General features: G+C 46.2%; 1 protein-coding gene across 2 annotated transcripts in view; it reads right to left on the bottom strand.

Moving 5' to 3' along the window:
- LOC142578073 (uncharacterized) overlaps positions 1–26,563 on the bottom strand; it is a 38,297-nt gene that overhangs the window by 7,174 nt on the left and 4,560 nt on the right. Inside the window, exon 3 of one of the 2 annotated variants that reach the window (XM_075687494.1) lies at positions 12,983–16,586. The exons of the other annotated variant lie outside the window; for it this stretch is intronic. Within the exon in view, the coding sequence (XP_075543609.1) occupies positions 14,495–14,848 (354 nt within the window). The 5' untranslated portion in view covers positions 14,849–16,586 and the 3' untranslated portion in view covers positions 12,983–14,494. Of the gene's footprint in view, positions 1–12,982; positions 16,587–26,563 lie in introns of those variants that run through there. 2 annotated transcript variants of the gene reach the window in all.

The following is a 26,563-nucleotide window of genomic DNA, read 5'->3' on the forward strand; positions in this document are numbered from 1 at the left end:
TCAGGCGCATACACGGCATCCAGGGTGTTTTTTTTTTGCTGAACGAAATTTTAAAGATTGCCGATGTAAAATAGCATAATCCCAGAGCTTGTTCAGAATCAATGAGGCGGCATGTTACTTATATGAGAAATGTAAATGTACACTTGAATTAATAAAGCAATACGCTAATTAAGTATCTAATTAGTTACTTTACGCCACATATTTCCATATACGAATGGTAGCTGCTGAGTTTGCACGGCATATCCACTTAGAACCAATTCTCTGGAAAGCACCAGTTCGGAGATAATTTTCAAAGTGTCCGTCGATATACATTGGGGTTCCACTTGATTTTGGGCTTCAGTGCGGAAAACAGCGGCTTCTCAAGAAAGTAACTGGAACACGGATGCATTTCACGGAGCAATTCGAAAATTCATATCTTCGAATTGTTGTTGCCCAGAGAATTCATTCCAAGATGATACGCCACGCCAATTCTGTGGCTATAATTCGTAGAATCAAATGTGTGGCGTCAATTTATTAATCAAGTAATAAATTAGGGTAAGTACGTCAGTTTGTCGATTGAACATTTTGATGTCTCATAGAAGTAATGGCCGCCCTAACGAATACTTTAGATAACCATTAGAATTGTGATATCTTTCAATGCGCAACATATAAAAAATTTGTGAAGCAACAAAAGTAAAAAAAAACACCTCGTGTTTATGATCCAGGCAATCAGTTTAGAGAATGAGCCTAGGGTGCCAACTAACGGAGAAATAGGTTATGCTAACTTCTCAGTCTGCTCGCATTGTACATCATGAAAGCAAGGAAAAGTGTCGCTTGGTCGGGTGAAAAAGTTCATAAGTTGTTAGCTGTGTCCCCGTTCTTTAGAGTGACAACGAGGCCCTGGAGGAATGGGTGGGTTACCCATACTCATGTACATTGTTTCGGGCGCAGCGCCATCCATCCGCCATGTAGTTGATCTGGCGGACGCGGACGGCCAGCAAATGAATGGATGCATAAGTCTAACCGTTTCATCGTCCTCCTCATCATCATAATCATCAGCATCATCATGAAACGCCATACCTTTATTACTACTACAATCCAATATATTATACCCAAGACTGGATACACTACATGAGGTTAACTTAGGATGCCTACAATAAGAAAGAGCTGAGAAGAACGGACAGCAGAGAAATAAGAGAGGGAAGAAAAAACCATGAGGGCTGGTTAAAAAATCTGCGGATCGAACGCACTGTGGTAATCGATGTATGTGAAGCTTTGTATGCTATTTGCTTTGATTGGTGATAATTATTGATTATGTTGGCGATGAATGTGTAATTTTTTGCAGCGTTTATTAAAGTACGAGAGTGGCGAGTTGATTTTAAACTATACCTTGCGTGCACCGTCGGTGTTTGTCCGCATCGTCTGCAGAACACATAGGGAGCCGTGATTGCTCGAGGCATTGTCGTGCGTCATTGTTCGTAATCTCTGACAGGGCTGAGCATTATCATTGTGTAAATGACACACCGCATCATGGGAGAATTTCTAAAGCTTAATTCAATTGTGAGCATGTAGGTAATTCAGTTACTTACTTTATATTGTATGTGTACATGCACACATAAATTCGTGGTCTGCACCACATTTAGCGAAGACGCTGCTGCTCCGCGCGGCGCTTCTTTCGTACCTGGGTGCCCGGACGCTGAGTGCACGCTCTAGAGCAATTTTGCATGCGTGTGCTTAGTTGCTAATTTTGCATACGGGACCAGCTCGCTGTTGATAGGCCAGCTCCAAGTGCTATCTTAGTGCTATGGATGGTGGGAATATTTACACGGCCTCTGCCCAGCTCATCAGCTCCGTAGCCCAGCACCTGCATTTTTTAAACAAGGACAGCAAGTGCCATATGCACAAACTGTGAACTGCTGTCACATTGGCACCAGTTGGAATGGATGGATGGATGGATGGATGGATGGATGGATGGATGGATGGATGGATGGATGGATGGATGGATGGATGGATGGATGGATGGATGGATGGATTGATGGATGGATGGATGGATCGATGGAAGCATGGATTGATGGATGGATCGATGGATGGATGGCGGAACTGAACTGTGGGTTGTGCCACCAAGCTCTTGTTGTTTTATTGCCTATTGGCCTACCTATGTTAAAGAAGAAATAAGAGAAAAGAAAACCAACGATGAGTTCCCATACCCAAAGTTTCTGATCCCCTATTGTGACCTTTGTTTTAGTACGCCTTCGTGGAAGAGTAATGAAATTCCACGCGGGGATGACGAGTGGCAACAGAGCCAGCTATGGAAGAAGACGACGTCGACGAATACGGCAGCAGTGTCACGAGCACGTTAGCGTGATGTCACCGAGGGGCGCCAGGGAGCCATCTGTGCAAAAATACGACGACGCTCGAGCCATTGATGATGACAATAGCCTAAGCGAACTCCGACAACGACGACCCACGATCTGCATACACAGTTTCGCTGATAGACAAGTAGCTGCAGTGGGGCACGAACCCACTTTTCGTAGTACGGGTGTGGTGCGCTTGGCAATTGAGCCACAACGCCACCCTTTTCTCATCCGCTTTCCGGTGGTACTTGTGTTTATCTGCTAGAACTAAGCGTGCGGGTGTTAGCCACCACCACACCTCAAGGCCTTGAGGGCGGATGTTCCCCATGCACCACAGCCACCAGCGGCCAGTTATTTTTACATCAACTTTCATTTCGTATAACTTACCATTTCTTCATTTTAATTAGTAAATACATGTAATTTCGCCTGTGTTGTCCTTAGTGTCTTTGTTTCTGGGCTTCGTATGATACGTCTAATAAAAATCGAGTCCTTTGCTTTCTTTCTTCACGTTCAATATATTGTAACTAATTTTTATAAGACACTACTCGTCATTTCATGCAATCAATAAAAAATAAGTTCGCTCTGGTGTTGTTAAGATGCTATGTTTATTCGTAAGTTTAAATTCGCGACTGAGAATTTCTAGTTTTTTGGGGTTTTCGCTTTTTACTTGTATTAAGCAAACATATTTACATAATCCCAAGAAGCTCTATGTCAGCATTTGGTTTAAGTATTGATAACTATTGCCCAGTCAGACCACAGAACGTCTTAATACAAAAATCAGACAACAGAACGGCGCACTGGACGTCCAAAAATACGATAAACTAAAATTTCTTGTGTTTTTCCATTTGGTGGCACCGCAGAAAGAAAATGCTGTAAGAAATATGTTTCTGCATTGTTCACAGGCAATTTTGTTGTGGAGTCTTACATAATGTATCATTGCATACATAATGCAATGGATAATGACACTACCGAGTCTGCGGCAGCCACTGCTACTCAAATGGCAAGTTTGGCGATTTTGCTCCAGCACGTCAGAATGAACTCGTGAACATTGTTAATAAACAGTAGATACCATGCATCCTGAAGCCACTTGCCTTGGTAGCATCACAGTGCAAAGGCTCTGCGCAATATCGGAATGCGTAGAAACTGAAATGCGGAGTGGTTTATATGAATATAGAGTTATTGCGGAAAGATTTCGCATTTTCCAACATTAAAGTGAAATATGGAATGTAATGATATCGCTAGTTGGGCAGATAAAATAGGGATGACATACGGACCAAAGATTCTGGAATAAAGTTGGAAAGAAATGAGCGCATATTCATGGAACCTAGACTTGGCCAATTGTTTTCATTGCCTTGGTCGCTTAGCAGCTGTGGTTTTGCGATTGTGAGTATGAGATCACGGGATGGAATCAAGACCACGGCGGCCGCATTTCAATGAGGGCGAAATGCAAAGATGCCTGTGTCCCGTGAATTGGGGGCAGGTTAAGGAACCCCAGGTGGTCAAAATTATCAGGGGTCCCTTAATACGGCGTGCCTCATAATGAAGTCGCTGGTTTGGCACGTAAGGATATAAAATTTAAGTCACTTGTTTTTATACTTAAATTTACGCAATACCGACGCTTTCAGCACTTCCCTATAGATGCTGGCCTCTGCTGCCGTATTTGAAAAACGTATTCTTCCCTTCTGAAGACCCGGAAACCTTACTACATTGCAAGGTTCAAGTGAATTTATTGACAAAGCACAGTTGTAGAAGGATTCTATTTGGCAAGACCAGGATCGACCTACGACACCGAAAAATGTGGTCAGAAATGACGTCACAAGCGGTTGCACCCTGTACAAGTCCACTGTTTTTTGGAACACGCTGTCATGTTCTTTTGCACACTGTGGAGTGTACGAGGGTACAGAAAGCGCTATAGCAAATGGTGAGAGAATTGTGCTGAAATACAAATGAGGCCCTTTAGTACACTAGTTAGGTTTATAAAAAAAATTTCCTAGGAAAATATTTCAATGCCTACTGCTTCTGTTAGTCATCAATGCTATAGAAAAACATAGCTGGGAGTTTCGCATGTACAACGTCGTCAGAATATTTTTACTTCTCTTTACTCCAATATAGACAGTTTCGAGAATATCAAACGTTTTTGAAATGGTCAGTATTATTTCAATTGCTAGCAGTTCTTTTACTGCCTTGTCTGATGTTGTTGTGAACCAGCTTAAAAGTCTGCAGCTATAGTTGCTAGCACACAAGTGCAAATAGTCAACTGTTATAGAGGAACTATATTATTTACTGAAACGGGAGGAATAGAATAGATCAACTGAGCCACTGTAGGAGTGGAAATTATCTACTGCTCACCATTACAAGAAATGAAACGGTGTGAAAATGCGGTGATATGCACTATCACAATTCAGTGAGACTACTTTAAGAGTGCAAGAGAAGTATGAAAGGCCGCTTGAGCCCTCGATGTAGCATCACGGGTCCATTTTACCACCGCGAAAAGACGAATGAAAGCGAGTTATACTGTAAAAACAAAGCGAGTTCCGGGAACCCTCTTTGAGGGAGTATCTGCTTCTCCCATATTTAGCTCCTTTGAGAGAGAGCAGAATAACTCCCCCCGTCCGAACTTTATTACTCCTTCTCAACTCCTTTGAGAGAGAGCAGAATAACTCCCCCCGCAGCACTCTTGGGGAGTGCTAGCACTCTTCTGGGGAGTGCTAGCATCAGCATTCCATCAGCATTGAAGTGTAGAAATATCCTTTATTTCCAATATAGTGCATCTTTTCAAAAATAATGTATTCAATGGAAAGTTAAACATGGGTCAAACGTGCACAAACTAACAAAATATTGACACTACCATCGAGAGAAATATGCGCCACACTACATGCCAGCAAACGCATTTCTAGCATGAAACGCATCCACTTATATGGCAGAGATTACTAGATGAGCTGCTAAGCAGAAGGCTGGTAAAGTGGGTAAATTCTGCAAGAAACCTATTCTCGTGCCATATTCTAAGGCAGCGGCTCACTTGATATCGTTCTGTACAGCGTACAATGTTTCTGACTGAGAGTACAGTGAATTAAGAAATGTGTCGAATATTGGCATGTGAGGCCGCTGGTCTGTTTTTGCATTTTAATACCACCTTCATGAACGTTTGCGACACTTGGGCTGTCGGACACGTTTATCCCGGTGCTTCTTGCCTAGAGCATAAAATGCGAAATTATTAGCCGCGCTAACAAAATAAAAGGAAGAGGAAAAACGCCAAGATTTCCAGTGGACGGCCGAGAGGATGAAATCAATCAGTATGTGGAAAGAACGCAGCACGGGAGTTATACAGGCCTACTGACGCAAATCGACCCTGGTACATTTTCTTAAACAAGAAACAGATTACATCCTTGCATACCACTTCATGTTGTTTATAGAAATCACGATGCCGATTGAGGGCTTTGACACCAGAAGTGCGTAGGTCGTCAAAAATACATCTTTCTTTAAGAAATTCGAGTGCACATGACACGCGCTGCATTTGTTTTCTGAAACTCTCATTGACGTCAGTGCTCTCAACGGGCAGCTAGCCTCTTATACTGATGTGTGCTAGCAATTTTTAATTATAGCGCTGTTGAGAAAAATAAAAAAAATTGCAGTTTCCACAGAAAGGTGCAGCGTTGGCAGCGATAGCAATATTTTGGAGCTTAGCGATTCAAGCATTATACAAGGAACACATAGATGCCGGCGCTTCTTGCTCCGATTGCGAATGCTTGACAAGGCCACAGGATGTATTCTGGCATAAAGCTAAAGCGGAAACCTTTGTGATGCATTGTGACTGAAATTGATCCGTCAGCAACCAGCTTGTTCTTAGCATTGGCGCATAACGCGCCGCCGCCATGTCGTTCGAATATCATGCTTGAATTGCTGAGCACTGTAGACTAAGTAACTTTTTGTGGTTTTATCCGCAGTATAAATTGGAGCAAACATTCGTTTGGTAAAAAACTTACCAAACCAACTGCCATGCGCGCACATGGAAACATGAAACGACCTGACTCGATGACCGCGAACACTCGGTACCCGAACCCCGGAGTGGTGAAACACTCAGGCAAAGACCAGCAAACACAGCCTGCGGCCTCTTGCTTCAACATGTCTCAGAAATTTGATTTGAGGCGACTTCCAATGCTTGGCGCACGGGAAGATATAACATGAAGGCACCATTACTACGCGCTGCTCTCCCCTTTACAACCGCCGCAGATTAAGTCAAAGATGCATAGCGCAAGGCCTGTGTATGTTCTCAGTTGTGTCGAAAGCCTCGCGCAGCGACAACTGAGACAGCGAAGCAGTCGAGCACCCACCTGACATCCCTAGCGCGCACTCAATAACGTTATTGTTGGCCAACCCCCGCTTGCATGAGATTCAATCCCGGGACCTCTATCGTTGATTGTGCGTCAAGCCACGGTCCTTCTGAGCTAACCCTCGCACACTTCCCCTCGCACCCACATCGTTTGGCGCGCGGAGCGAGATGGGATCTTGTCGCATTTTCACTTTATATCGACATCACGGCGACGGTTAAAGTTTAGCTGGCGTGCCCTATAATTCGTATCGGAACACAAAAATAAAACCAAAGATATTCAGATCCTACTCGTTGTTAGTCAGCAAGTTAAAACGGCGCACTACGTCGCTAGACGGGCTGCTTATTTCATTGACAAGCCCTTCCCTCAACCACCGTCGTAGAAGCTGCAGGGAATGCCACACAGTTATTGAGCAATAAAACATGCTGCATCAGAAAACACAGCGGCTATGTTGGCCTAGCAACTTCAGCGTGGCGCTGCTTAGCACGATGTCCCGGATAACAAGTGCCAGCCATGACGCTTGCGCTTAGGTGAAGGGGTGATGCAAAAGCACCCGCGTATCCTCCATTGGGTGCGCGTTAAAGAATCGCAGGTGGTCAAAATTAATCAGGAGTCGGCCTCTAACGCATGGCTCATAATCATATCGTGGTTTTAGCAAGTGAATTCTCCCGATTTTGTTTTTATTGGCAGAAGACATCGTGCATAAACTTGTAGAAACCCGCTACCGCGTATTTCATCCCGTCACTTCTCTTTACTGTCCGCTAGAGATGTGGGCGCTTCCTTTGAAAAAAAAATTGACAATTTAATACTTCGCATATTGCGTGCTGAACGGCGTTGCATACCTAAGAGCGCGACGTTCTGCGTACTGCTCATGTGCAGAACAAAACACAAACTGTACTTGATTCGTAGGACAGCGCAGAGTACGCATGCATCCTATTGTTTCACGCGTAAGTGTAAGGAGGGGGGAGGGACTTGTGCATTGATCTCGTATTACACTCGGTACAGCACGGGAATTTTCGTGTTCGCGAAATTTGGCTAGTGAGCCGTAATTTTACAAGGGATATCTTCGATATGACGCAGCCGGTTTACGTAGGTTCATGTACGTGCGCACTCACATCTACTAAATTCCCTGTCGTGACGTGCGCTGCTCGGTTCCGCAAACTATACCGTCTTTAAATGATATACCAAAACTCTCAAACGCCTACTCCGGTGAGTTAACCTTACTTATAGGTATCGGATACCTCTATTTCTAAAGTCTCTTTGCAGCCTTTTTCGTGGACCGATATCGCAGATAGCGCTGCCTAACGTTGTGACAAAGCTGATGATGGTAAACCATATAAAGTATTTTTAGCCATTTTGATGGTGATAAATATGGCGATTAACATTATTATTAATAAAAGTCATGAGCCATTCCACTTTGTAAAGGGGGATGACCAGTGAAGCAGTTTAACACACGAAACAGAGGTCAGAGAATCTTGAACAAAGGGACCAACAAATTCATTATCCTGATCTGTGGTCACACTTACGATAGGTATGCACACACATTCTTGTATCACGCTGTTAAAAAAATGCGTCCCTCACGTAAGACAATCAATGACTCATACTCCATTCAGAAATGATTCATATCAGCGCAAATAACTTATAGAAAGGCGGCCTCCTCATTACGCCGACAGAAATTCTACGCTAGTATGATGAGCGGCAACGGAGCCAGTTGTAGAAAGGCGAGGACGGTCAAGCCATTGCTGATGGTTATGATGACCACAGGTCTCATCTTGCCAATGAATGGCTCATACACGCTTAAAAACCCGCCGCGGTTGCTGAGTGACTGTGGTGTTGGGCTGCTGAGCACGAGGTCGCGGGACTGAATCCCGGCCGCGGCGGCCGCATTTCGATGGGGGCGAAATGCGAAAACACCCGTGTACTTAGATTTAAGTGCACGTCAAAGAGCCGCAGGGGGTCAAAATTTCCGCAGTCCTCCACTACGGCGTGCCTCATAATCAGAAAGTGGTTTTGGCGCGTTAAAGGCCATAATTTTGAACACCCTTCAAATGATGCTGAACAAAAATATGGAAAATTGGGGGAAGCAATGAAATTCGACTCGGAAGACGTGACTGTTCCGATACGCACTGTTTATTTCACATATTTTTTAACAGTTACTGTAATTTTGGAGTACTGTGAGTACTCCGCGGCTGCACGCCAGCACGCGTGGGGCTGCCCGCCGACCACATTGACTTCATGTGTGCCGGACTGCAGCAGCAGCAGAAGCAGATGTTTAATGCCCAGGCGTTGAAGCTGTTTCGAAATTGCTCGTGTTCAAATTTTTGAACACTGTACAGGAAGAGGGCGGTGATTTGCGCATTGTGTAGACAATGTTCACAGCCGATACAGGCAGTCAATACTTGCGTAATAGTGAGCGTACGCATAGCTGGCCTGTGGCGCACGTTCGACGTCTGCTCCAGTCCACCTTCTACTTGCGCCAGCGTTATGGTGCGTCTGCTGCGGTAGCTATATGAAGCTGTCCCATAGTGTTACGTGTAAGGTTCATGATCGGATGAAAAGTATTGAAGGACCTTGCTACTACGATGCCACAGCGGCCTTTCACTTACATGCGGCCGCTCTGCAGCAAAGAAGGGCTAGTTGTGATAGTTACTGTCGCGAAGTGTTCGGAGCAAAGAAAATCAGGCTATGACGGCATCCATGATGGCTGGGATGGGCGTGCTGACGAATCCGTATCCTTCTAAGCTTCGGCTCTGCAGGAAATGTATGACACAGCTTGTGTCGTCCGACGTTGCATTTATCACACCCTTGCGCGCAGCAGCGGGGAAGCTTTCTCCTGCGTTGTGACAGGTGCTTTGCTGATCACGTTAAAAAGCAGTACAAAACACAAACAGCGATTCTGAAGACTTGGGCACAAGCTCCGTTTGCGAAAACAAGTATGCGGCCGCGAGCATCCGCTCAATTAAAAGGTCTTTCGTTGCAGACCTGCGCCGTCTATGCGACTGGAGACACGCAGCAGATGGCAGTGACGCCGGTATGCGGCACAGAAAACGTCACGAAAACGTCACTTGCTCTAGTTCATGGGGCGGCCGCTGGACGCTGCATCTCGCAAAAAAATGCATTAAATTATTTATTTTATGCTAGCTTCTCCCTGAAATCAAGGTTGTTTCAACCAATTTCGATTTCAATCGAATTCGACTGAAATTTCAACCAAATCTCGACTGAAAAAGTTCTGTTCAGTATCCTTTTAGTGAGTGAGTGAGTGAGTGAGTGAGTGAGTGAGTGAGTGAGTGAGTGAGTGAGTGAGTGAGTGAGTGAGTGAGTGAGTGCACACTTTATTTATGTCCTGAGGAGAGAGGATTAAATCAATCCGTTTGCTCCACCATGGTCGGAGCCGGTAGGCAGAGTCTTTCGGCGACTGCCCGGGCCCTCTGGAGAGCCTTGAGCTGAGCGAAGAGCTCTGTGCTTCTGAGCGCTGAGACCCAGGAGGACTGGTCAGGAAAGTCGTGCCCGCGTTGGCGTGGCATAGCTAGAGCATTGTCCGAAGTTGTATTCATGGCCGCAGTGTAGGCATACGGTAGAAAGATCTGGATAGATCCTGTTTAGTGTCGTTGGTGTTATGTATCTTCTAGTCTGCAACTGTCTGTAACTGACGACCTGTGCTTTCTTGAGCTTTGCGTGTGGAGGAGGGAAATTGTTCATCCTAACCTATGATTTGAAGTGATTTCGTGGCATAACACGAGCGGGTCTTTGATGTCTAGGTCCCTCCAGGCCAGGTCGAAGCCGGGGGCGAACCGCAGACGGAGAATGCGAGTGCTCGCGCCAGTTGGTGTGACCGCTCGTTCGGATTACTGTCAGCACGTCCGGAAATGTTGCCCATGTGGACGAAGAACGATGTGATGTATGGGGACACGAGGCCGTAATCTTCAGTTTCTTGTAAGAAGATTTTGTACACAACCGTAGCTGCTTTCCAAGAGATGAGGGCCGCCGAGAAGGTTCCAATGGCTCCAATGAGCCCGACTAAATGACGGAGGCTCCTTTGTAGCTTCGAAAGGTCTCCGCAATGGCCATTTCTTCTGCTTCATTAGTAGTGTTGGTAACTACCATGGCTGCGTTGATCAGCAAGCCATGGGCGTCCACCACGAAGGCCGCGTAGACACCCCGATTCCAATATCTGGCCGCACCAACGAAGAGGCTGTGCATTTCGCTACGTTTGATGTTGTCGAGGATTGCTTGGCTCTTGCGTTTCTCCACCTTTCGTTGTGGATGGGGTGTATGTTTCTTGCGATTCGGTCAACTGTTATTGCTCTCATGGTATTTTTGCATAGTTGCAACTTTTCTGGTTGCATGAAGATGGCTGTATGCCTGCTTCTGGTAAGATGTCGGTGCCCGCCCTTGTGAGTGAAAGCCACTAATTTGGGCATCTTGGTGTGCCTCAGAGAGTTCAGTTGCCGTGTTGCGAAGCCCCAGTTGAAGAAGTCGTTCCGTGCTAGTGTTTCTAGGGATGCTTAGGACCTTTTTTTATCCTGTTCAGATTAGTGTGTTAATTTTGTTCTGCTCCGTCTTCTTCCAGTTAAGGAAGAGGAGGGCATAGATTACGTGACTGATCAGGCAGGCGTAAAATGGTTTCATCAGGTTGTGCTCTTTCAGTGCGTCCCGTGCGCTCGCAACCCGCGATGTGACCGTGCGGAAGTTTAGAGCGCTCTTTTCGATGCGCTTTATTGCCTTCGCATTGTCATTGCTGTAAGCCCCAATGACAATGCCCGGGACCTTGTTTGTGCTATACCTAGAGGTGGTTCATCCGTCCCTGGTGTCTAGGTGAACGGGGAGGGAGCTAATGGGCTGTCTCTCGCTGGGGCCTTGTTTTCAACCGAGGAGCTCTTATTTGGTGGGGGAGAGCTTCAGTTTCGTGTTTGTAAGGAAAGCTTCCGTGGTGCCCAGCGTTTGCTGTAGGTTCTGCTTCAGAGTCTCTAGCAGGCCGCTCGCGGACCAAATTGTGATGTCGTCCCCGTAAATCGCGCACCCTACTCCCGAGGATTTCGAGAGTTTGTTGGAGAGATCGTGCATTGTGATGTTGAAAAGAAGCCGTGAAAGCTTCTGATTTGTCCGACGCTTATGGCGGCCGTTCGGTTAGCCAAATTTCTTGCGAGGTTTAAAGTGGAGATTTCGTTGAGGGTGTGCTCATGCCTAACTGTGTCGAAGGCCTTCATTAAGCCGAGGCCCAGGATGTCGTTTACATCCCTGTATTTGTTTTCGATGACGACGCTCCTTGTGAGTAGCATGGCTTCTTGCACGGACGGTGATTTTCTGAAGCCTATGAGATTGTGGCGGAATAGGCCGTTTTTTTTTTCGAATGTTCTCTCCAATAGACGTCAGACTCTGGAGTTTTGCAAGATGCGTAGCGCCACATGCCGGTGCGAAGAGGCACTAATCGACAAGTGCGGAGCCCGACTTCTCTGCTAGGTTGCCTATGTAGCTAGCGACTGCAAAACAACGATCTAACTAGATTTTTGTCCATATAGCGAATTTTTTGTGCATTTAACACCCAGACAGAGAACTATAAATTTCTCCGCCAGTCCGACACACCGCCGAACTGCCATAAAGCGCTTGCTGGCTCACTCCTCAGACTGATGGTAAAAGCGACTGCAATCATGATAGCTCCGCATGCTACGAAGAAACGCCACAATCGACGCTACTGTTGTGTTGTAAATTGCCATGAACTTCATGGACTGAATAACAACGTTCAGTTTTACCGATTTCCATCGCGATCATATGAAGGGGAGAGGCGAGAGCGCTGGATACGGACCGTTAACACAGCGGCTCGCATGAGAAAGAGCGATAATGTTGTTCTGGTGTAATTCTGTTGCGTAGCCCTGACGGAGGACCATGGCAACCATGCCAAAACTCAAGAATCTGCAGCCGCCACTTCGTTGGCAACAGAAAAGCAACGTGGCGAACCATCCTGCGTATGTGCCATCGATATTTTCCGTCCGCCTCCGCTTGATTCAAGAAGTGGAACGGAGAGATTTTGCAGGTCAAATTAACCAGACATTTTAGTTGGTTTACGAATTTAAAATCCTGTTCTAGAGCATCGTTGTATCGGGACCTCATTTCTAGTTTCGGTGCTCTGTACATCCTGCGCCAATACAACAAGCGTGCTTCGCAATGTGCCGAGCCTACTGGACTGCGTTTTTCAAATATGAGCAATAAAGTTGCTGTAGGAGCACTGGGTGAGTAATTGCAGAGTAACGCACGTGTGTAAAAAAATTAAAATCTTGTTGCGCCAAAAATAAAAATAAAGGCTTAGGAGGGAGAGTATGAAACGACAGATCGAGCGCTGAAAAAGGAAATGTCGCGTTTATTTGCATTTACTTGTGCGCGTATGTAGGTTGAAGCGTCTGCGAGAACTTCAAAGGCACTGAGCGATGCTGTAGCTCCTGCGAGACAAAGATGCGGCGCGCCGGCATCGTAGGAAGCTTACTTTTGTTACGTTTGCACGCTGTTTGCTGCCTCCGAAAACGTTTTCTGTTTGGTGCCCTGAAAAAGGCTGTGGAAGGATTTACTCTTTCTAAATAACTGCGAGAACAAAAATTACAATAAACTGCAAAAATATAGGAGATACGTAAGTGTTACGTTCAGAGCATTTTCATTACGAATCAATTTAAAATTCTCAGATTTTTATGCTGATATGCCTATAAAGAAGCCTGATGCTCTTTGTGCTCGCGAGTTGCAGCACGCCGAAATAACACTTGAGACTTCTTTTATATTGTATACGTACTTCGCACTGCTGAGTTTCCTCCCTTTCCGAAGCGTGGATGGGCGGAAGAAGCTTTCCAGGTTCTTGATCTTTAGTAAACCGTGCCTCAACACAACCGAAAGAGGAGGGTCCATTGTGGCCTATGCACCTTCGCTTGCGGACAGCTCTTTTTGCACTACTCAGTTCGCTCCAAGGCTGCGATGGGGGCGCTTGTGAAGGGTTTTTCCGCAGCGCCGCCTGGCCAGAGTCTGAGGTCCATTCGATTGGGGATGGTGTGCTCTGCGACCTTCCCGAGACACGACGTTAGGGAGACAGACCTCAGATTCTCTGCATGGAGCGGTTTTCCGGGTTTGGGATTGAGGACTACATTGGCAGTTCGCCATTCGTCGAGCACCCTGCCTTCAGCCCATACTTTGTTACTTCTGTTCGGAATGATTGTTATGGCTTTGTCATCTAGATTTCTGAGTAGTTTGTTTGTGAGTACATCTGGGCCGGGGGCGGTGCGTCCATTTAGGTCGTGAAGGGTGTGCGCAATTTCCGAGACTTCGAAAGGACGATCCAGCTAGAGTTGATGTGCCCCCTTGCACTCGCGTATCGGATTTTCCCACGGGACTGATTTGCGCTGTACCGGAAGGTATATGTGTGCAGGGCGTCAGCAACATTCCGCGGAATCGTGCCTTCTTTCGTGTGTGTATGAACAATCGTTAGCCTGTTATTACTCTTATTCTAATTGCTGATGTCGGCGAATAGGAGCTCGAGAAGGCTCCACTTGCGGCCGCTTCTCATTTTACCGTCCGTTTCGTTACACACCTCGTCTTATTGCTAAGAACTCATCTTTCTTGAGTATTCCTTGATCTCTTTGTAGATTTCCGTTAATTTAGACCTCAGCCTCCTGTTTAGCTTCTGCTGTTTCCATCTTTCTTCTAACGCGTTCTCGGTCTCCAGGAGGCGTTGGAGCCTTGAGTCCATGGCTGGCAAATCCAGGTCCATGCTTATTTTTTTAGTGGCGTTGGCCACCGAAATTTTTAGATTTTTCAGGAGCTCTTCGAAAGTTCCTTCTAGTTTGTCCTCATTACCCCTCATTTTTGGAAGACGTCCCAGTCGACGAGGGTGTACGTCTTCGGGGGAGTGGGCGTGATGCGGACGTTCATTTCTAGGGTGAAATGGTCACTGCCAAAGTCCTCTTGCAGGCTCTCCCACGACCAGTCTGCGCACTCGGCAAGGTTAATCGCTTTTCTGTTAGCGGCGTAGCCCCAGACGATGTTAAGTGCGTTGAAATCTCCGTCAACAATCAGCGGCCCGTCCTTGGTTTGCGAGGCGGCCGATGTGAGAAATTTGTTAAAGTCCTTGAGCCTGTCAATCGGGGAACTGTAGACGTTTAGTATGTAAAGGTTGGCCTTTAGGGCCCGGCTGGGAATGATTTCTGTGAGCATGGATTCCAGGCCTTTCTTGTTGTGTTGTCGTAGGGCGCCTAGAGCCGTGAAGCATTAAGCTCCGTCGAAGCCTTCCGGATTTATGTGCATGCCGTTAACCGTCACCATCTCGGACATCTTCGCCGTCTTTTCAGGGGCAACAGTGGCCTCACGAAGTCCGGCGCTGCCGCGAAAGTGCTGAACTGGAAGCTAACCCTAGCTCCTTGCTCGTAGCTAAGCGTAAACGTAGCCAAGCCGCCATTTCGCCCCCTCAAAGTTAAGTAACCTGCCGAAAAGTTTACTCACCCCTACGAATTTGGTATCGTGGGAAAGTTCGCAACCCTTTAAGCAATGAGCGGAAAGAGAGCCGGCTATGGAAGAAAACGACGACGACGAGCACGACGAGAAAACGACAACGACGAGTGGCAAGGAGCTACTTTGCGGCATGTTCGCGAATGACGGAGACAGAAAGAAACAACTTTATTTGACCAAGCTATTCCAGCACTATAGGTCCCAGGGTTCCAGCACGACAGCACTGCATTACACGTTTTAAAGCTCGTGGAGTTACCCGCCGTGGTTGCTCAGTGGCTATGGTATTGGGCAGCTGAGCACGAGGTCGCGGTTTCAAATCCCCGCCCCGACAACTGCATTTCGATGGAGGCGAAGTGCAAAAAACATCCGTTTACTTAGCTTTAGGTGAAGAATTCCAGGTGGTCAAAATTTCCGGAGTCCTCCACTACGACGTGCCTCATAATCAGAAAGTGGTTTTGGCCCGTAAAACTAAATTTTAACAATTTCCTAAATTTAGCTCATGGAGTTCCATAACGTGGGCCAACAGCAACGATCAGTGGCGATCTTCTGCCTGGCCGGGTCCGTCCAGCGCTGAAGGGTCTCCTATTCGTCCGAGGTGGTCAGGAGCTACGGGCCACGCTGGGAAGGGCCCACCGGGTATTCAAGGAGAATGTAGGTAAAGCTATCGTTGGAGTGAGTGCATTGAGCACAGGAGAGGTGTATGTTTCCGGTTGGATACGGGAGAAGAAACAGGGGAGGAAAGGGTGCGGGTCTGGAGGCGACGCTATAATAGTTCGTGATAAATGTCAAGGGATTGGGGGGGGGGGGACGTCTTATAGCTGGCGTTAGGCGTGATATGCCTTGGTAAGCTCGCGGAACGAGTGCACGTGCATGCGAGAAGAGCTCGACTCTGATTCAGCTGCCACCCGGCGCATGAAACCTCGGGCGTGGTCATTGGCGGCTTCGTTGCCGGGGATCCCAGAGTGCGCAGGCACCCAGATCAGTTCTACATGGCGGGCCGGGTTCGTGGTGGGCGAGCTGAGACGGCGGAAAGTGGTCTCGTGGACTAGTCCTTTTTCAAAATGTGGGACTGCAATTTTTGAATATGTAAGGACGCACCGGGCATCAAAGTGTGTGAGGGCAAGCGCGATGGCCGCGTCTTCCAAGTATTTGAAGTAGAGCCATCAGGAAGGTGGAGAATTACGATGGGTTGGAGTGTATTGTCAGCGACTGCAACAGCCGCGTCTTCGCCCGCGCAGGCCTCTCGCACTCCTACGACATCAGCTTAGGAACAATAGTGGTTGTGGAGAGCTTTTCGAGGGCTTTGCGAAGGGGCGAATGATAGGTGGCGTGGGTGCTCCGAAAGAGCGGTTTTACTATGAGTTGAGTGTGTATGGGGCGGGGCGCTTGTAGAAGTGTGGTGTCGGCTGCTGGTACGGCGGAAATTGGCTAGCCAAATACAGCTTCCCTGTAAAAAATAATAATATTTTGATGATGCTGAAGAAGATAATAACCGGTGACAAAAAGGTTAAATTCCACGTAACGTTATCGCTTCAACGTGCATCCCACAGACATGATAAGGTTCATACATTCAGTTATCAAACCAAACTCATCCACGAAGGCATTGCCTTCACCGGCTTGAACTAAGCGTGAAATCACCTCCCACTTTTTGCGTTATCAATTATGTGGACTGTCCAGACGAATTTTTGCTGTCGCCGTTGCCGCCACCATGCAATTCCTTATAAAGTACATGTACACCTCTGCACTATTGGAGTACGGCAAAATGACAAATTTTCTTTGACAGTAAGCTACCTATTTGAAGGAATTAGGCTTACGGTACCGAATCTAGACTTGTGACGTAGTTAGCGAAAAGCTTCTCAGCCGTCGTGGCACAGTTAATTTGAGGTAATGACTCGTACTGGGAGATGTTTGCGACGCTTTCAGTGAGTCCCACGTTATTGTAATAAATTTCGGTTTATTTATTTATTATTTATTTATTTATTTATTTCACAATACTGCCGCTCTCAGCCGAGAGCCTAGCAGACGGGTGTGAACACTTTCTTTTCCCGACATACATACATGTGTGAGCTACACAAAGAATAAAAAAGCAACAATATTCAACAAAATACAAAGGATAAGGTAGATAAGCTATACAACAGAACACTAAACAAAGCAGAATAAAATGAACAACAACCGGGGCATATCATAGTCAAAGCAAAAACGTGAAGTATTTGGAAACAAACAAGTGTATACATTTTTTTTCTAAGCACTGTTAGTTTAACATAAAGAGAACAGGGAACAAACATGAGAAATCGTTAATAATCTGTTGTGATGAGCTCCAGTTGTGAAACGAACAGGGATAAAGAATTTGTCACTGTTAATGACGAGTTAAGTTGATTCCAATCTCTGATTACTCGAGGAAAGAATGAATACCTGAATGCGTCATTAGAAAAGGAATACTCGGTTAGGGTATATTCGTGTTGATGCCGTGTTACTCTAGATTGCGAATATAAAATATACCGGGTGATATCAATTTTATACTGACGGTGCAGCATTTGAAACAGAAATTTTAGTCGACCTTGTTTCGCTCTCGTCGATAATGTGTTGAGGCCTGAGGAAGCTAAGAGACGTGAAGGTGAGTCAGTAGAACGATATTTGCTATGAATGAACCTTGCGGCTTTTCTTTGTACAGCTTCAAGTTTAGCTATGTTAGTTGCTGTGTAAGGAAATCAAATTGTATTAGCGTATTCTAAAATAGGTCTCACAAATGTTTTGTAGGCCAGAAGCTTAATGTTCGTTGGAGCGATCTTTAGGCGTCTTTTTAGATAAAATAGCTTTCGTAGTGCAGTAGTTGTAATATTAGTTATGTGTGTTTCCCAATTGAGGTTTGATGTCAGCGTTATCCCTAAATATTTCTGTTGGTCAACCATGGAAAGAGGCGTGCCATTAACGATATAGGTGAAATGAGAGGGTTGCTTTTCTCTTGTTGTTGTCATTGCCACTGATTTATTGACGTTAATAGACATTTGCCACTGGGAACACCAGTCAACTAGCGTGTTAAGGGAATCAGAAAGATCGAGATGGTCGTTATGGCTGTTAATTTCTTTATATATCACGCAGTCATCCGCGAAGAGTTTGAGTTTGCACCCTATATTATTGGTTATATCGTTAATAAAGATCAGAAATAACAGCGGCCCGAGTACCGAGCCTTGTGGTACTCCAGATGTGACAGGAACGACATCAGATGGCATGTGGTCATACATAACAAATTGTGAGCGGTGTGTTAGAAAAGCTTTTATCCAAGCAGAAACTTCTCCTTTCCCGATGGCATGCTCCACTTTTGCAATTAGCTTAGTGTGACTCACGCAATCAAAAGCTTTAGGTAAGTCAAGTAAAATCATGTATATTTGAGAACGATTATTAATACTAAGAGCAACGTCGTGAACTACCTCTGTTAGTTGAGTGATGGTTGATAAGCCAGACCGAAAACCATGCTGGTGAGGCGATAGGATGTTTTCGCGTTCTAGAAATACTGTCATGTGTTTTAGAATGATGTGTTCTAGTATTTTGCATGAAGTGCTGGTGAGAGATATGGGTCTGAAATTGGCAACACTATTTTTGTCTCCTTTATTGTGGATCGGTATTACTTTAGCCTTTTTCCAGTCATGTGGTAGATTAGAAGTTGCTAGTGATTTACGAAAAATGTGTCCCAGGTATCTACTGCACCACTCAGCATATTTTTTTAGGAATTCGTTTGGAATTTCGTCAGGCCCAATTGATTTCTTAGGGTCAATATTGAGGAGAAGATTGTGGATTCCGGCGTCCGTTATTATTAACCGATCAAGCACTGACGTACAGGATGGTGGAAGAGGGGGGAGTGTACCATTGTCTTCCGTGAAGACTGATTTGAAGAAATTGTTATATTTGTTTGCCGTTGCAATTTTTTCTTCTTCGGTTAGTTTGGTTGTTGTCTGCTCGGTACTGCGCAGATGTTTCCAGAATCTTTGTGGGTTATCTTTTAGGAAGTTAGCAAGAGTGACACTGTAGTAATATTGTTTCGAATCTTTTAGTTTCTGCTTGAAATGCATAACTGCAGATTTTAACTTCAAGGTTGTAGATGGTTTTGGGTTATTCCTGTTTGCCTTACGAAGCCGATTTGCGCGCCGTTTAGCGTGGATGATTTCGCGTGTGATCCATGGATTCTCAAGGTGCTGTTTTTTCTTTTGCATTGGAATATAATTAGTTAAACAGTGCAGGACAATGCTCTTAAAATGTAGCCAAAATGCATCTACATCAGTAGATTCCTGAGATGCTTTTTCCGAAAAGGAATCGAATTCATACGACAGATAAGTTAGTATGCTGGCGTCATCTGCTTTATGAAAGTTAAAAAAGCTCTTTACTGTAGACTGGGTAGTAATACAATGACCAAGCTGGAATGTGCACATACGTATACTGTGATCAGATATTCCTTCAATAATGTCTATTTGTGCTTTACTTGTAGTAAAATGGTTGCTAAGAAATATGAGGTCGAGGATATTTTTCGTTGAGCCTTGAACGCGGGTAGGACGAGTGACAAGTTGATGTAGGTTAAAATTTAGCATTAAGGCTATTAGCACTTCGGAGGCTTTTGACGTATGATGCATTGTGGACCAGTCTATGTCAGCTAGGTTAAAGTCGCCCGCCGGATTAATCCTGGATTGATGGACATGACGCTGCATATATTTTTGAATTGCTGAAAGGCATGCACTGTCAGAGGAAGGGCTCCGATAAACGCAACCGGTTACGATTGATGTCCCGTCGCACAAAATTTTGCAGGAAACGGCTTCAGCGTTGTTCACCTCGGGAAGAAGGACAAAGCGAAGACAGTTTTTTATCAGTAAGGCCACTCCTCCACCTCGTGAAGGTCGGTCTTTTCGGATGATTGTGTAGTTTGGCGGGGCAATCTCGTGGTCGAATATAGCGGGTGATAGCCATGTTTCCGTGATGACCACAATATCGGGCTCGTAATCGACTAGAAGGCTTTCCAAGGCTTCTGTTTTATTTAGGACACTGCGGGCGTTTACATTTATCAGTGTTAATCTTTTGATTGTGCGGCTTGTGCCGCTTGTGCGGCTCTGCGGGTTATTCGGCGGTTTGTTTCTGCGTCGTTTTTTTGCATCGGTACTTTGTCCTTCTCTTCGTCCCAAATATATGCACGTTTGTTAATGTAAAGTTTGTCAAAAGAAAGTGATACGTTTTCCTTTTTTTCACGGTTTAGTTTTTCACTATACCAAAGTTTCTTCCGTATGTCTCTTATTCTTTTAGAGAAGTCTTCACCGATTGGATAGTCAGTTGTTTTTAGTTTGAAACCTAGGCTTAAGATTGCCACTTTTTGTCTGTAGTCAAGTAACTTCATTATTACCGGTCGAGTTTTATCTGTGGCGCGTACCTGAGTATAAGTACACCACATATTGCAGCATGTTTGTGTGGGCAGATGATGCTACGTCTTGCTTCACGCCCTATTACGATGGCGAAATACATAGAAAAAAGCAAGTGCCGACACAAGTAAGCGACTCGCTCGAAGCTTTGAAACTGGCTCACGAAATTATGTACATAAATATAACGCGCAAATTGTTAAGTATTGTGCAACGAGCGATGGCAGCAATGTTGCACTTCTACGTGAATGTAGTCGGAACATGTGCGGGAGACACAATAATTGCGTTTGAGAATGAAAAAAATTGGCCACCCTTCCACTACATTCAAGAGGGGTGCAAGCGAAGCTGGGTATCCGCGGATCTTTGTTGTGATGCCTCGGCTCCGCGCTTCCTCATGGCGAGTTCAACACGCCCAGGGCGAACCCTCTCTGGAGCGAGATCGTAGCGGTATTTGTCACACGCCACTTGTTTTTCGGCTGAACGCATGGTGCACGACCCACCGCCGTTGCCGTTCCTTCGCCGCAGCCTGCTCTTCGGTAGAATGAACCAAACGCGCCCCCCCCCACCTGAGTGCCGGGTCTGAACTGGCAAGAAACGGCGGGCGCGAGGCGGCCGAACACGCGATCACGCCCTTTCCCTTCTCCTGAGGGAGGGGCGCCTGTGATTGGCTCACGTCTTGCGTTGCGTCTATTTCTTCATGCATGTACAGCCCCGCTTTAAAGGTCGCGTATGACGAACCGCCAACGCCTCAATCGGCTAACGTGGTGGTCTCGAAACCCGCAGTTCTGTTCAAATCCGCAGCCCCACAAGCAATTTTCATTGTCGCACGGCTTAGGTTTTTCTTATGGCTACAGCGACACCGACGCCGACATCAGTGAGGCAATACAAGCTTCGTGTGAATAGGCACCAGCAAGCACCTTGCCCGCCGTAGACCCTCAAGTGCTATTTCCAAATCATAGCAGCGCCAGAGCATCGTTTTTCTGGCCTAATCGAAGCCATCGAGCACTGGAGCACCCGAAAGCCTCTCTGACGCATGAGAAGCCCTTAGCTGCAAACGCCTCAGTGCGTAGAAGGAGCCGGCCACGCCCACCACTGAACTAACGCTTTCTCCATGCATATGGACCGACCGGAGCAAAACCTGCTGGGGCACTCACTCTCGGAAACCGTTATTTGTCAAAGGGGACCCTGCCATCCTTCCTTGTCAGTACAAGGGGCTGGCTGGGCGGCGCCACGTGTTGTATCGGTTGGTGGCGGCTGTCTGTAGATGAAGAGGCCTTCCCACAGATTCCAGGTCACCATCTTCACAACTCTAAATGTTTTCCCTCAGATTGGTAGCAGGCCACTGACGCCTCTCTAACTAGCTTGAGGAATTTTCCAGCTCCCTTCCCCGCGGCTGGCCGGGCGCTGACTCATCGTGACACTCATTTTTCTTCCACAAAGCACGCCCTTGCACCTATCCTTTTTTGACCGATTTTTTATACCTACCTATCCCATCCACGCTCCCTCTCCATTTTTCCCACTTTTATTATTTGCTTTTCTTTACTGCTTCCTGCCAAGCTCCCTCGCTCTACTCACTCTCCCCTCAAATGATTCCTTCTCACCACGATACCTAGAAACACGCAGTAAATGTGCGCATTTTCTCTTAAGTCTCTGACGTTACACAGATCTGCCATCGGCCACAGCAGGTGACATAACTCCAATAACTTGCCAAAATGAACCTGCCAAGGATACGAGGCCACCAGTGAGAAAGATACGACTTCTGATTGAAACGTTGACCGGCCACTCTAAGGCACTTTCTCCCTGTTTTTTTAAAAACAATGGCTTTGGGATCGTGTTGAGTGCCAATACTGTGATTTATAGAAGGAACCTTATACGAACGACCACTTTTTGTGTGCTATTCTGCTTCCAAAACGCTAGCGTGATGTCTTGTGCTTTACACACAGTAGCAATTTATCTCACTACATCCAAGCACTTTAAAAAACAACAGCATCACAGAAATATATATTGAGTGATATTTACGCTGCTGTGATTGCCAGCGTAGCAAACGTTTAGTTCAAGTCGCACTCCTGAGTTGCATTTGTAGCATTGTTCTTTATTTTATTGCGATAAAGGCTTGCTTTTAAGGCATAATTCTTGGTGCGTATATGTGTATTATGTGTGTAGTTTGAGGCCTCTGTTGTGTATGATTGAAGCAGTGTTTAGTGGAATCTGTTATGTATCCAGCGGTCATAGCTGGTTGTCACACTGTAGCGGAGGCTGGCTTGCAGTAGGAGACGCGAGCGTTCCGATTTTAAACCAGTACATATCCATATTAGGTGGTATGCATCTGCTTCCATCACAGGAACGGAGCAGTATAGATACGTAGCACCCAGTGGTATATGCGACCAGTTCCGCCTTGAGATAACAGCCGGTGTAAGGGCCACCCCGGCCCGAAGCCTCCTAAGCACAACTTCCTGCACCCTAGCAAGGTGAAGTGGGAGGGGATACTGTGGAATAAGAGGGCGTGTGTCCTTCCGGAGAAAAGATTTAAGGTCTCGTAGCGAGTTAAGGAGTTGAGGTGGGAAGGGAATAGGCGGAAGATCAGGATTAGGAGTGCAGTGTGCCTGCTGGTCAGCAGGAATGTTTTGAGGGTTCGCTGTATGGCCTCGAATCCAGAGAACCTTGACGCAAGTAGCTGTTTTACTATTTATAGTGTGTATTGCCTTGCAGATTTCCATCGCCTTATCACCCTTCTTGAGTTCCTGAATAACCCCTAAAGAATCAGTGAAGATATGTAGTTGCTTGATGGTAGCCAGCTTACATGTCGCATCTTGCACAGCGTTGTGGATGGCTTGAAGTTCCATTACTAGAGCGCTGGCTTCCCTAGATAAATAGCGCTGGTGGCTGCTGATGAACTTATGCGTAGTACTCAGGAATGATGCCCTTCCGCCATCTGGGAGAATGGCAGCACCCGTATAAACTTTGCAGGTGTTAGCGCATGATGCATCGACGATATTGTGTTCGTCAATAATACCTATTGTATCGCTGTGTCGTAACTTCGTTGGCTTATTAGTTGTGATGCTGGTGAATTCCCAGGGAAGCATTCGATAGGGCTGATTGTCAATCCGAGGGCCGCGTTGAAAATCAGTATGCAACGCAGCGACAGCCGCAATAAGTTGCTTTTTTATTTCACGTGCTTTTTCACTTTGCAAAATTAGCTCTCCAATTGTGTTGAGCTGGGCATGTTCTTGTAAGGTTGGTATCGGAGTGATGCGTGGCAGTGCTGTGATTGTGTGCATAGCATCGCGATTAATCGTCTCCAACTGTACCAGCTGTGCCAAAGTCAGCCGTTGAAATTGTGCCTGATATAAAATTCGTGGCTGCAAGACTGCACGCACCAACCGTCGAGCTACGTCAGTACGAGCTCCAGCTGCTTTTGCTGCAATGCCACCAATAAGGTGAAGTGTTTTTGTTGAACTCTGTGTTGTTTTACGGAGCCAGTGTGCACCACTGCCGGATTGGTGAATATCGAGACTCAGTATGCGGACCTCAGAAGCCCCAGGGATTGTCACTGCGCGGAGTGTAAATTTAAAGGGGTGGCCTTTCTTGCTGGCCACCACAACATAGCTTGAATTTTGGGCGGAAATGTGCAACCCTGCTATCCGAGCGTGGTTGTTCAGAACATCAAGGGCTTCTTGAAGCTGTTGAGTTTGTCTAGATATATCTTCATGAACGGACCACAAAGTGACGTCACCCGCATAGATTAAGAACCTCACGTCTGGAATCCGATGTAGTTGCCAGGCTAGAGGTGTTAGAGCAGCGTTGAAGAGAAGAGGAGCCAAAACCGAACCTTGTGGGACTCCTTTGTTCGATGTGAAGTAGTTTTCTTGCCTTACATCTACTCTAATCGCAAATGTGCGATTCTGAAGGAATGAGAAGATGAAGCTTATCACCCGCGGTGGAAGTGCCAGGTCGATGAGGTTGGCTATAAGGATTTCATGGTCTCTATTGTCATAGGCTTTCGTTATGTCCGCTGCTACTACCGTGCGCACAGCGTGACTATGTGGTGAAACCTGTAAAACATCGTCTGATAAGATAGAAAGTCCGTCTTCAGTTCCCAAGTAAGAACGGAATGCAATTCGAGCAGGATGATATTTATCGTGGCGTTCAAGCCACCAGGAAACAAGGGTGGCTAGCACCTTTGCAGCGAGCTTGCAGACAGTTGAGATTAGTGAAATTGGGCGTAAAGACTGCATGCTATTTGGAGACTTTCCTTGTTTCGGAATCGCGACAACAATTAAATGCTTCCAATCAGGTAGAACGTTTCCAGTCTCCCATACTTTATTAATAGCCTGAACAAGTGCGTCGAGAGCTGCTGCTTCCATGTTCTTGAAAACCTCATAAGGAATACCATCGGGACCAGGTGCTGTTCGTTGCTTCGAAGTTTCAATCGCCGCTGAAAGGGCTGGATATTTCGGATTTAGAAGTTGTGTCAGACTCATCAATTTCGGTGCAGTCTATGGGTGACGCGTGATCGTATTTCGGGAAAAACGCTTTAGCAGCGCGTTCTGCAAATTGATGCGGCGAACTCTGCATCGCTAACATAACGCTCGCTGCAGGGTCAGGTTGCTTATGACGGCGTTACATTGACCGGAACGTACGCCAAAGTGCTCTGTTTCCAATGCCCGATCCAAGATTCTCGCACCACTCATACCATCGTCGTCGAGAAAGTTGCTTTCCATGCCGACGCGCCATCGCCGCTATATGGTTAGCACATGCACGGCTACCTGGTGCATTGGGATTGCTCGACGCATACACTTCTGCCTGACGTCGCTTTGCCCAAAGTTGCAAAAGGGCGAAGTCCGGTCTAGGTTGTTCCTCGTCAACTGTGGTTACAGTGGTGTACCACCGTAGCAGTTCTTGCAAAGCGGGAACAATTTCTGAGGGCTCTGAGGGTACTTTATCAATCGACGATTCCCGAAACTTATCCCAATGCGTGACTGTTACTCGTTGTCGAATTTTCTTTATGCACGTTCTTTGCAAACCAATCATTATTGGCATATGATCACTGCCCCATGTAATCATAATCATCATCATCATCATCATCATCATCATCATCATCAGCCTGGTTACGCCCACTGCAGGGCAAAGGCCTCTCCCATACTTCTCCAACAACCCCGGTCATGTACTAATTGTGGCCATGCCGTCCCTGCAAGCTTCTTAATCTCATCCGCCCACCTAACTTTCTGCCGCCCCCTGCTACGCTTCCCTTCCCTTGGGATCCAGTCCGTAATCCTTAATGACCATCGGTTATCTTCCCTCCTCATTACATGTCCTGCCCATGCCCATTTCTTTTTCTTGATTTCAACTAAGATGCCATTAACTCGCGTTTGTTCCCTCACCCAATCTGCTCTTTTCTTATCCCTTAACGTTACACCTATCATTCTTCTTTCCATAGCTCGTTGTGTCGTCCTCAATTTGAGTAGAACCCTTTTAGTAAGCCTCCAGGTTTCTGCCCCGTAGGTGAGTACTGGTAAGACACAGCTATTATATACTTTTCTCTTGAGGGATAATGGCAACCTGCTCTTCATGGTTTGGGAATGCCTGCCAAACGCACCCCAGCCCATTCTTATTCTTCTGATTATTTCCGTCTCATGATCCGGATCCGCCGTCACTACCTGCCCTAAGTAGTTGTATTCCCTTACGACTTCCAGTGCCTCACTGCCTATTGTAAATTGCTGTTCTCTCCCGAGACTGTGAAGCATTACTTTAGTTTTCTTCAGATTAATTTTTAGACCCAATCTTCTGTTTTGCCTCTCCAGGTCAGTGAGCATGCATTGCAATTGGTCCCCTGAGTTACTAAGCAAGGCAATATCATCAGCGAATCGCAAGTTACTAAGGTATTCTCCATTAGCTTTTATCCCCAATTCTTCCCAATCCAGGTCTCTGAATACCTCCTGTAAACACGCTGTGAATAGCATTGGAGATATCGTATCTCCCTGCCTGACGCCTTCCTTTATTGGGATTTTGTTGCTTGCTTTATGGAGGACTA

This window comes from Dermacentor variabilis, chromosome 4 (genome assembly GCF_050947875.1).
Source record: "Dermacentor variabilis isolate Ectoservices chromosome 4, ASM5094787v1, whole genome shotgun sequence".
NCBI classification, from domain to species: domain Eukaryota; kingdom Metazoa; phylum Arthropoda; class Arachnida; order Ixodida; family Ixodidae; genus Dermacentor; species Dermacentor variabilis.